The 12888-nt window shown below is 38.5% G+C and overlaps 1 protein-coding gene and 1 long non-coding RNA gene across 2 annotated transcripts; both read left to right on the top strand.

Moving 5' to 3' along the window:
* Positions 1-3418: 3418 nt before the first annotated feature.
* LOC132605914 (uncharacterized) lies at positions 3419-4984 on the top strand. Its single transcript, XR_009569498.1, has 2 exons — positions 3419-3995; positions 4080-4984. It is a non-coding gene; the product is annotated as an uncharacterized LOC132605914 (long non-coding RNA).
* Positions 4985-9328: 4344 nt separating this feature from the next.
* Positions 9329-12048, top strand: LOC132607681 (receptor-like cytosolic serine/threonine-protein kinase RBK2; the record flags this gene model as incomplete). The annotated part of the gene is made up of 2 exons (XM_060321768.1): positions 9329-9587; positions 9696-12048. Coding segments are annotated over 2 exons (450 nt in total), but the record flags the coding sequence as incomplete, so codon positions are not given.
* Positions 12049-12888: the final 840 nt, after the last annotated feature.

Raw genomic sequence — 12888 nt, forward strand, 5'->3', positions numbered from 1 at the left:
TTAACTATGCTTAGTCGACCGATGATGCCTACCAGTACTGTTGTTTGTACTGACCTGCACTTGCTGCATTCTTTTATGAATGTGGAGTATCAGGTCGGATCCACTTCCGTGACCCATGGTTGATAGACACATTCAGCTTCTTCTCAAGTTTCCAGGGTGAGCATGGTCGTCTGCTGACCTTGAAGACTTTCTTATCATATGTCCTATTTACTTCAGAGACATAGACGTTTATGTATTAGTATGCCAAATTGTATTATTTTCTCCTTAGATGCTCTTGTATTATTCAAACTAGACCCTGGGAGTGTCTATTGTCTTCCGCATTTCCTACTACTTATATATATATATATATATATATATGTGTGTGTGTGTGTGTGTGTGTGTGTTTATCATGAGACTTACGTAATTGTTTTACTTCGCTACTAAGTTTTCATACTTTTATGTATTGGTTCCCCGTCGGGGTGAGGGTTCGCTTACCGAGGTGAGAAGGTAAGTGCCCGACGGCCTAGGCTAAATGGGTCGTAAACATTTAGGAAATATTTCTTATTAGAAAATATTAATCCATTTTTTCCAATATATACGAGGCTCAAACTATCAAGGAAGTCTTTAATATGATGATAACAACTTCATATGTGAATTGTCCTCTGAAAATTTGCCTATTTTTGTAATCATATTAGTGGTAGAAAGCAAAGATTAAGTTGCTTCAACACATTGCTGCTACAAATAATCTATTTCCCCTTGACCTTGACCCACAACAAAAGCATAAACCGAGACGATAAGTTCATCTATAGTTCTTTCAAAGAAATCTTCTCCCTGATGTGCAGTAGTTCTAGAGCTCTTAAAAAGGCCCAAGAATTCTAAAAGCTAGCTATTAACTTCCATTTAGCTATGTAATCTGACTTGATGTTGTGAATTGTAGTTATACTTTTCAACGTAAATTTTTTATACAAGATTCTTAGTTGGTGGGATAAGAGGATTAGCTGAATTTACTAATTTTTTTGATCGATGATAATTGATGGGATGACTAATGGGGTTGGGGTTTTCATTTCATTATAGGATAAAGTTTCACATATAGGGGCGATCGGGTCCGAGATAATCATTCGATCCATAGCGCTGGGGCTATTTACCACTAGATGCCTAAATAGAAGATGTTTCTTTGCTACTTTTTTTGTTTGAATATTGTGGACATGCTTAATTATATGTAAGAAGGCAATATATTAGTCGTTTAACTTGCCTTTATAGTTATTTCTTTAGTTTCACATTTTGTTGGACTGTTGCCTGAATGTCTAAATAGTTGCATAGATTTTCCTGATTTTGGTTTTACTTGGCATAACCTACTATTGAGGGTGATGTTACCTGGCGAAGCTCAGAAAAGACTGAAGAGGTTATTTGGTTAAATCTTTGAACATCCCACCTTTCTTGGCCATAGCTTCGATGCTATTAGACAAATGTGGTTTATGCATTTTAATTGATTTTAACATGTGCAGTGACGAAGCAGAGGAGTGAGGAGTAATGAAGCAGAGGAATAAACAGGAAACTTAATTTAGTATCTAGCTCCAAGAATGTTGGTCAGTTTTTTAAGCTTTGTTGAACATATGAAAACTTGAGTTATTTGTTTCACTTAGAATATCAGTGCACCAAGTTTTCAATGCGAGCTTTCCTTTCAGCTTGAATCCTGTTTGCTCTTCTACTTCGTCTTCCACTACATCTTTCTCAACAGGCAAATTCAACAGCTTATAGTGTTTTTGAAGTTGAATTTTTAATTTATATTAGTAGGTAGAGAAAGGTACAGCATTTCCGTTTTCAAGGATTTCTATCACATTTATTTGAAACTTCAAAAAGAGAAGGAAGATGATTTCGGATGGATGAAATGTACTTGTGTTAATTTTAATAGACACTTTTGAGTCTTTAAACTCTTAGCTTTGTATAATGATAACCATTGTGATGGTACATGAATACCTTTTGTATAGATAAGATAATATTCAAGTTGTTCACTACCTTAAATTGGGTGGAGATTAGTTGTAGCATAAACAATTTCAATTTGTCCAAAGAAGATAATGTGCCTACAAAATGTCATCTGTAATGATCCTTTAAAGTTATAAGTTATCTGACCTGTTGTGTTTTCACAACTCTTTTATATACAGGATTTTCGAGGCCTGCTATATGTCAATTATATTATCCCATCCTAGAATTGTCAATTTTAGATGGCATTTTTGTTTTAATTTTCTAATAACTTTCTTTTCTATCACTAGAACTAGAATACACACATTATTTGCTCGGATTTATATTTAAATACGAGAAGTGCTTCTTTGAAAGACATGTATTATTTTTAATGATTTTTTTAATACTGACCGCGCGTCGCATTGGTATGAATACTAATTATGAAGAGAAAACAGGATAGACGTAAAACTATTTAAGGCACGGCAAAAGTTTACTCAAGGAAAGAAAGAAAAGTTTTTAATATATTTAGGAAAGATTAAGGTAGATCTGGAATTATGGGATTGTAAAAATATATTTTGGGAGAAAATATATGGAAGTAATTAATAATTCTAACTATGGTTAGAGTTTTATTTTAGTTAATTAAATCTAGACCATTAATTTTAGATCATGACATGTGTTATTAATCCAAATAAAACTTGAGGAAAATAGAGAGAAAATAAATGGAGAGGAGCCGGATATACATTCGTATATAGGCCACAAGCTGTCATTGTTCTAGATTTCTTTACTAAGCTTGTCCACAAAGCTGAATATGCTTTTTCTACACGTCAGATGTACTTGTGCCCAAATTCATAAACGTGGTTTATTTTCTTTCTTCTTCTTGTTGTTCTATTTCCATATTTATTTAGAGTAGTCTAGAGTTGAAATGATAAACCTTTTTTGAGTTAATTTACTCATTGTGAATTGTGATTAAGAGCTTTGTCACATCTTGGGTGCCGTCTGCTTCATTGTTTTCAAAATGAACAAAAATGACAGAACACAAAAAACAAAAGACAAAACAAATAAAGAATTGGAACAGAAAAATGATTAAAAAGATGGAGTAATAATATTTCTTATGCCTCCATTTATGTGATGCGTTAGTTCCACGAAACTATTACATCTTCTTATATTTAGAAATAATTTAGTTTTAAATTTCTTATTTTATTTTAATTAGATAATTTATAGTCACGACTTCTTTTATACCATAAATTTAAAAAATTGTTCTTTCTTTCTAATTCTTCGATGCATGACACTAATTGGGGCATGAGTAAAAATAATAAAATGTTTTAAAACAACTTTTTAAAAAAGATGTTTATAAATTAATTAAACAAACGAGTATATTACTAAGGGTATATTAGTCAAATGGTTTCTTTTACATTAATGATAAATGGGTTAGAAGAAATCTTATAAACAAAGACATTGATTAGAACTATAGCGGAAAGAGATCTGTGAATTTGGAGATAGACATCTTCCCGTCCATCTTGAAATTGGTCAAATGATTTTTTGTTTTGTTCACTTAAAATTCTTTTCCTCTAGTATAATTTTCATTTTTCAAGAAACTACTATTATTATACTGAAGTTTATTACACAGCTTGATTTGTCTAGGATACAAGTACTTACATCATTTTCTTTTAAGACAAAAAAAAATACATCATAGAATATTAAGTTTTCAAAAACATCCGATCCAATTACTTCCGTACTTTGCTAGTCATCTGCTACCTGGTTGCCTTGCTTGAATATATGCTTTAAATCCAAACTTCCTGCCTAAGCATTAACCGCCTGAAATCATTTTGAATTCTTGGTTTTGGGATTAGTTATACTTCCCTTGATGCAAGACCAAGGAAAGCATAAGAGGAAAGAGTTTTTTCTGTTACTTAGTGATTTGATATGATTCGGAAAATTTAGAACTATATACAGTAAAACTGCTAAGGAAATCAGTATGGATACAGTAAGTACCTCAGAAAACAAAGCTGTTGTTGCTGGACAGAATAATATTCTCTATTCCTCGGCTTCTGCTAAAGGTGGCATCAGCTATATTCCAAAGAGATTGTGCACGGCTTGTTTTTTCTTCTGCTTTGCCTCTGATGGATTATCTTTTGTTATAGACCTCAGATTGTTTAAGATGGACAGCGAGAAACACGATGATTCTTCTCCTTGAGGGGTTATTGAAGCATCTCCTTGACGGGTTAGTGAAGCATGCATCAGAAACCAGGAGAATGGCTCCAGTTCTGCTAAAGCTAAAGCCTCAGGTTCTCAGCTCTGCTAGTCAAATCCACGGATGTCCTCTCGCTGACACAAGTTCTTCATGTAGGAAATCAATCCGTGATTTGTATTGATGTATGAAAGTCATTATATACAAAGTAGGTATCTCACTATCAGAATGATACTCGGCTAAATTATAGGACCTAATTACTATACATAAAGAAGAGAATATTTACAATATTTAAATAGACTATTACATAGTCTATCACACCCCCGCAGTCGAAGCGGGAGGTTGTTGTACGCTTAGACTGTCCCTGAAATCATCAAAGAGCACACGCGGAAGACCTTTAGTGAAGATATCTGCGATCTGGTAATGGGACGGGACGTGAAGAACACGAACTTCTCCACGGACAACTTTCTCACGTACGAAATGTATGTCCATCTCAATATGTTTAGTGCGTTGGTGCTGAACTGGATTACCTGATAGGTATATGGCACTAACATTATAACAATAAACCAATGTAGCTGTCCGGATGGGACAACAGAGCTCCAAAAGAAGGTTGCGAAGCCAACAGGACTCAGAGACGACATTAGCGTCGCCACGGTATTCGGCCTCGCCACTCGACTTAGACATAGTAGGTTGCCGTTTGGATGACCATGAGAGGAGATTATCATCAAGGAAGACACAGTAACCTGATGTGGATCGGTGAGTGTCTGGACAACCACCCCAATCTGCATCTGTATAAGAAACAAGAGAGGCAATGGAGGATTTGTACAGATGGAGACCAAACTTAATAGTACCTTGAATGTATCAGACTATGCGTTTAAGAGCATGCATATGTGCAACCTTTAGATCATGCATGTGAAGGCATACTTGTTGAACTGCATAGGAGATGTCTGGTCTTATGAATGTAAGGTATTGCAACGCGCCGGCCAACTTACGATATTGGGTGGGATCATCGCAAGGAGGCCCAACCGTGGCACCAAGTTTGGCTTTGGTGTCGACCGGTGTCTGACTTGGCTTACAGGCAGTCATGCCCGTACGCTCTATAATATCTGCTGCATAATTTTTCTGAGAGAGAAACATGCCGTGTGAAGTCCGGGTAACAGCGATACCCAGAAAATAGCTCAGAGGGCCCAAATCCTTCATAGCAAATTCGGCACTAAGCAGAGACATGATGGATTTTCTGAGAGCATCTGAGGAAGCTGTGAGAATAATATCATCAACATATAGCAGAATGTGAGCCATGTCAGAACCTCGACAATATATAAAGAGAGAGTGATCAGATCGGCTATGTGAAAAACCAATAGTGGAGACACAGTCTGCAAAGCGTTGGAACCATGCACGGGAAGCTTGCTTAAGTCCGTACAACGATTTCTTCAAGAGACAGACATGATGTGGATGCTTTGGATCCTTAAACCCAATAGGCTGATGCATATAAACAGTCTCATTAAGATTACCGTGTAGGAAATCATTCTTGCCGTCCAACTGATGAATGGGCCAAGAGTGTGTAAGTGCAATGCTCAAGACAGCGCAAATAGTAGCCGGTTTGACAACCGGACTGAAAGTCTCGTCGCAGTCAACTCCAACCTGTTGAGACCTGCCATCACAGACAAGACGGGCTTTGTGCCTCTCAAAAGAACCATCAGATTTCTTTTTATGACGAAAAATCCACATAGAACGAATAAGATTCACATCAGTGGGACGTGGAACCAACTCTCACGTCTTATTACTAATTAGAGCATTATATTCATCAACCATGGCAGCTTTCCAATTGTGGTCATTTAGAGCACTGACAGGATTTCGTGGGATAGGCGAGATGGAGGGAGTGCTAGAAGTATTTAAGTTGAACGGTTGTTTGGGCTTAAAAATCCCATGTTGGCTTCTAGTGACCATGCGGGTGGGCTGCTGGGCAGTCACGGGTGGGGCAGTGGGGGGTAGGGGCTGTGGGGCAGTGACCATGGGGTTGGACTGCTGGGCAGTGGGGGGAGAGGGCTGCTGGGCAGTCACGGGTGGAGCAGCGGGGGGAGGGGCTGCTCAGCAGTGGGGGGGAGGGGCTGGACCGAGGGAACGACGGGTGGAGGAGGTTGTGACAGAAAATGCAGGGTATATGGAGAAATCCCATGGTCCAAAAAATCATAAGAAGTTGGGGTTGGTGAGTGCAATTTGGAGAAGGGAAATTGAGTTTCCTCAAAGATGACATGCCTTGAGATGATGATTTTGTTGGTGGATAAATCATAACATTTATATCCTCTATGATTCAACGGATAGCCCAAAAATACACACGGGGTGGATCTTGCTTGTAACTTATGAATAGTTGTAGATGGGAAAAGTGGATAGCATAGACACCTAAAAACCCGGAGATGAGAATAGGAGGGGGTTCGTTGATAGAGAACTTGCGTTGGTGATTTATACCCAAGGACTTTGGTGGGAAGTACATTAAGGAGGTATGTGGCCATTTGGAGAGCATGATGCCAAAAAGAGGGGGGCATAGAAGAGTGGACAAGAAGAGTGCGCACTATGTTGTTACTGGATTTAATTTTTCTTTCCGCTTTGCCGTTTTGAGGAGAGGTATGGGGGCAAGAAAATCGGAAATTTAAACCATTTGAGGCGCAAAAAGATTGAAAATGCCCATTGGCGAACTCCCGCCCATTATCGCATTGAATGTTTTTAATGTCTCTTTCAAATTGAGTCTGTATTAATGCCTTAAAAGATAGAAAAGTGGAATAGACTTGGGACTTGTTAGAGATTGGAAAAGTCCAAAGAAAATTACTATAATCATCAAGAAAGAAAACATAATAGCGGTGCCCATTAGAACTTAAAACAGGAGATGTCCATAAATCACTATGAATGATATCAAACGGCATAGTAGTAAATGACAATGAATCATAAAATGGAAATTTAACATGTTTCCCCAAAGGACAAGAGATGCAAAAAGAAGTTCGGGCCCTATTACATTCAATTAAGGCATTACTACGAAGAGAACTAAGGATAGCATTTCCCGGATGGCCGAGTCGAGAATGCCACAAGCTAGGTGATGCGGCAATGAAGGTGGATGGTGGAGTGGTCCATTTTGTGGCAGTGATAGGATACAATTCCCCGGTGCTCTCACATCTCATTAGGCGGCTCCCCGTCGGTAAATCCTTCACAGAAAACCCAAGAGGATCAAACTCAACAGAAACATTATTGTCCTTAGTGAATTTATGTACGAAAATAAGGTTTTTGATGAGTTTTGGAGCAAGAAAGACATTTCGAAGACGTAATTGATGATTAGGAGGGGGTAGGGATGTATGACCATAGTCTCGAATTAGAATAGTGCTACCATTACCAACAATGATTCCAGAATTATTGCTCAAATTAAAATAAGACGTGAGAGTACCTGAGTTGGCAGTCATATGGGAAGTCGCTCCGATGTCTATGTACCAATTATCATCCGGTTGATGCATGGACAGAGTGTGCATGGCTGCCTCCACGTCTGTCGGAGTGTACCTAGAATAGGTTGGACCATGCATGGAATAGGCTTGCTGAGGTCGTGGACCAGCACCGAGAATGCCGTTGCCGGGCCGCGGTGTGGTGGGACGCTGCTGCCACTGTCTTGTCGGATACGGGCAGGGGGGCATTGGCCACTGCTGGGGCGGCCAGGCAGGCCAGTAGTAGCCCCCTGCCGGTGGCTGTCCCGTCAGCCACTGGCCGTTGCTGGTCTGTCCGCCGCCGCCGCCGCCGGATTTCCCGCAGTTGTTGTTGTTGTTGTTGTTCCCCTTTCCCTTGTTCCTGTTAGAATTCCTGCCATGATTATTATCACGACGGTTAGTTGAATTATTGTTGCCGCCAGGTGGCAGAGAGGGAGTATCATTATCAACAAGTAGAACCGCGGGACTGGAATCGCGGGCACGTTCCTTGGCTGCTGCATCTTCGAGCTTGAGTCTGGAGCACACTTCAGGGAAAGAGGGCAGCACATCCTTCTGCTGGATAGTGGTAACAAAGTGTGCATATGTCTCCGGTAAGCCTGGAAGGAGGCGTAAGACCAGACGTTGGTCGGACACCGGCGACCCGACGTTGGCAAGCTGATTCGCGAGAAACTTGAGCCTATTATAATAGTCCATAACCGAGCCGAAGTCGGCCATTTTTGTGGTGGTGAATTCAGTTTCAAGGTATGCTACCCTTGAGTGCTTGTTATCTTGGAAAAGTTGAGCAACTCGATTCCAAGCCTTCTCTGCAACATCATCCGCCACGAGAATAGAGGTAAGAATATCATGGGATACGGTGGCGTATATCCATTGAAGGACCACCGCATCTAGCCGTTTCTAGAGCGGAAGGTTAGCCGCCTTTGTTGCGTTGTACGCGGTGAGTTCAGTTGTGTCAGTTGGTGGTATGATGTGTTCAAGTATGGAGTGGACGCGGGCTAGAACTTTGAATAGTGTCGCCCATTCGTGATAATGGCCGGTTTCCATGTCTAGAGTGATTGGGATTAAAGATTTCACATTCGTGACGGTTAAAGCAGAATGGAAATTTTTGTTGTCAGCCATTGAAGAGAGAAGAGAGAGGAGGAAGGGGTGACGGCTACGGCTAGGGTTAGGAGAGAAGAGGGAGGTGGACGGCTAGGGTTTAGAAAGCTAGGGTATTTAAGAGAAACCTAGTCTGATACCATGTAGGAAATCAATCCGTGATTTGTATTGATGTATGAAAGTCATTATATACAAAGTAGGTATCTCACTATCAGAATGATACTCGGCTAAATTATAGGACCTAATTACTATACATAAGGAAGAGAATATTTACAATATTTACATAGACTATTACATAGTCTATCACTTCAAAATGTGGAAAAGAAGTTCTATCAAAAGACTACCTTATTTTCCACCTTTAGCTGTGCCAAAGACATCCAGAAGGCAAAGAAGAAGCGTGAGGAAAAATGCACCAACGTGTCTGGATCAATTCAAATCATCCCGAAAGAACTTCACCCTATCTGACCTAAAAAATGCTACCAATAATTTTGGCGAAGGTTTATAATCTGGTTTGATGTCTCTCTTTTTTGTATTCGGGCTAATACATTTTTAGATCTACTACTCTTTCATGAGGCTCCCATGATTCTATTTCATTTTTAAGAAAGCTTTAGAGCATAAATGTGAATTCTAGAGTTGATCTCTTTCTTTGGCAGAAAACTTGATTGGCAAAGGAGGATATGCTGAAGTTTACAAGAGTTGTTTGCCCGATGGTCAGCTTGCCTTGGTTAAGTGCCTCAATAAAGGTACTCAAGGCGAGCAGGATCAAATCTTCCTATGTGAAATTAGTACTATAGCACATGTAGAACATCCTAATACTACAAGGATGTTTGACTATGGAGTGGAAGGAGGCACATATCTTGTTCTTCAGTTATCTTCTCAAGGCAGCTTGGGATCATTTATTCATGGTTTGTCTCAAAGTTTCTCATTTCAAGACAAAATTTTTGTTATTGTAATTGATTAACCACCCTTTTCTGCTCTAACACAAGGTACTTTACCGTTTACTATTTTTTCAGGCTCAAGGGATAAGCTAGATTGGGCCGCGAAGTACAAAATAATTTTTGGAATAGCACATGGCCTACTTTATCTTCATGAGAATCGCCAAAAGCGGATTATACACAGTGATATCAAAGCTGGTAATATTCTACTTATGGAAGAGTTTGGGCCTCAGGTACTATATTGGCTGGCATTATTAAATCTTCCATAATATACAATTTTGGTAAAATAATTTGGTCTTCTCTGAGTCATGTATTATGATGGTCTACATGTGCTATAGTACCGATTTCACATAGGAAGATTTGTTCTCATTCCTCTGGTGTACCTTTATTGAGGCGCTTAACTATGACAAGCTGACCATCAGGCAAACAACCCTTGTAAACTTCAGCATACCCTCCTTTCCCAATCAAATTTTCTATCAATGAAGGAGATTAACTCTAGAATACACATTTATGCTTTAAAACTTTCTAAACAATAAAATAGAAACATGGGAGCATCATGAAAGAGTGGTAGATGTAAAATATATTAGCCTGAATGCAAAAAAGAGAGACTTCAAAACAAATCATGTACCTTTTCTAAAATTGCTAGTGCCATTCTTCGGGCCAAATAGGCTGAAGTTCTTCCAGGGTGATTTGAAAGGATAGAAACATGTTGCTACGTTTTCCCTCACGCTTATTAATTACTTTCATCTTGATATCCTTGGAACAACTAAAGATGGAAAGGAAGCTACTCTCTTGATTGAGCTCCCTTCCACATTTTTAAGAACTTATGTGAGTGAGAGGGAATCAGTGAATTCGACAAGCAGATTTGAGAATCCGAGGGTTAGCTTTAGGAGAATTAGTGTCAATACCCAGTTTCTTATGCACACTTCAATAACTTCTCTCGAAAGAATATATTTTCTGCTTATGTATCAGGGGGGCAGCTACAACCTACCAATGGTGTTTAAGCGAACACCTTTTGCTTGAAAATTATACTGTGTATATAGGTGAAATACTGTGTTATATCAGCATATATGATATTTTGAACATAGTTGGATTATTTGGAGATGGTAGTCCAGCAGTGAAGGCTGTTAAGAAAGTCTTACAGACCCAAGTTCAATTCCCAATGGAAGCTTTTTAGTCTTTTAAAAAAGAAAAACTACTTGTACCAATTCACCACATGTCTCTATTTGATTTTTTTTTCTTTTTAATTAATCTTTTTTCAAACAAACAAATCTTAAAAGTCATTTAGCTAAATATTGTATAGTTTGATTTAAATTTTTGGTGCATCCTTCATTAAAAAAATATAAACTTGCCTAAGTTTGAACATCCTTAACAAAAATCCTGGCTTCGCCACTATTGCATATGGACATTTGAACTTACATTTAAGACTGACAATTAATTGATGCATAATAACTTTCTTAACTTTGTCGGTTAAGAGACCTTGGCTCTCAAGGGATTGAATATTATTGGTGGTTTATGGAATATTATCAATGATTATTTGTGATGGGCCTTAATGATAAATTTTTCTAAGAAAGCCAGTAACACGATGGGAAAGGAATATTTAGAGGTCCAAATATGGCAATAAGTGAAATTAGTGTAACTTGTTTATAGTCGCGATAAGTAGTGTAGTAGTGAGCAAGTGAACTAAAAAAAGAAAGGAGAAAATAAAGATTGAGGTAGAAAATGGATGAGTACATATTTATGTGCGAAACATCCTATGTACCACTGAAAACACATTTTCTCATGGAGATAAGCATGAGCTGCGGCAGAGAGAGCACTAGTGTATCATTGGTAAAAGGGAAATAGAGAAAAACAAAGATAACAGGATTTAAAACTGGATGGGTATCTATGATATGAGATACAACAGGTCTAACATTCAATCACATGTTTCAACCATATCCTTTGAAAAAAAAGACAACCTTGCATAAAAGATGTTCCGTTTATGCGGCTATCAGGAGATTCAACAGAAAGAGGTAGTGGTAGTGGGAAAAGAGAATAGAGAAGAACAAAGATGCAAGAGTTAAAACATGGATAAATACAAACTGGATAGTTTTGTGCAACCTATTTACGACTTGAAACATGCTTACCGATGGAGACTAGCAGGAGAGGCAACAGATGGATGTATGCAAAAAGGAAATAGAAAAGAACAGAGATAGAAAGAATTTGAAATGGACGGTACACATCATGTGAGATAATGTTGATTAATGCTTCGGAATGACCTTATTTATTTCCTACTTTTTAGCAGCAGTAAAGTAATACGTGTTTAGTAAATTAGGATGATTAGTACTTTCCTATTTTCTAGTTGACAGTTATAGAGTTGTTGGGAACATGTTTATCCACTTTCCTATTAACTTGCTTATCTAAAGGTAGTTTGTTGTAAGCCTATTTAAAAGGCCACTGCTGTAGTTTTTCAATTTAGCAATCAAATAGACTTCTGAAAATTCATCTCTCTGTTTCTTTCTTAGCTAAATCCCCAACAATATTGTGGTATCAGAGCGTAAGAGAGAGACAACCATTTCTCTCTCAAAGTAGGTGAGGTCTTAATAACTGGGCGATAAGAGAGACAGAGAAACGAACCCACTTTAGAAGAATCCATGGCAAGTAACAGTTCCAATCCTTCCTCTCAAACCTTGATTCCAATATTTAAAGGGGAAAAATATCATCTATGGGATTTGATGGAGACCAGGTATGATGAGCCGAACTTGGCACCGGCTCAACCTGACAATCAACTACGGGAGACTCGCAAAAACATGCAAAGGCATTATTTCTCATCCAATCAGCACTGGATGATGAAATTTTTCCCCAAATAAAAATAGCCACAACCTCCCATCAAGCATGGGAAACTATGAACCAAGAGTATTTGGGCAACAAGAAGGTACTTACTATGAAATTACAGACATTTCGTCATGAATTTGAAACTCTAGCCATCAAAGAAAAAGAATCTGTGCAAGAATATATGTCTAGGGTTTCTGGAATTGTTAGGGTTTATGGAATTGTTAATCACATGAAAATATATGGTGAAAATGTTAGTAATGAAACTGGTGTGAGCAAGGTGTTGAGAAGTTCAACAAAAGCCTTTGACCATGTTGTTGTTGCAATAGAAGACTATAAGGACCTATCTACTTACAATTTCGATGAATTAATGAGTTCATTCTTATCCCATGAAGTTCGGATCAATAGGTCCCATGAAAAGTTGGAGGAGAAGGCTTTTCAACCAAAAGGGGAGCCTCTT

The sequence above is a fragment of the Lycium barbarum genome, chromosome 8, assembly GCF_019175385.1.
Source record: "Lycium barbarum isolate Lr01 chromosome 8, ASM1917538v2, whole genome shotgun sequence".
Lineage (NCBI taxonomy): Eukaryota > Viridiplantae > Streptophyta > Magnoliopsida > Solanales > Solanaceae > Lycium > Lycium barbarum.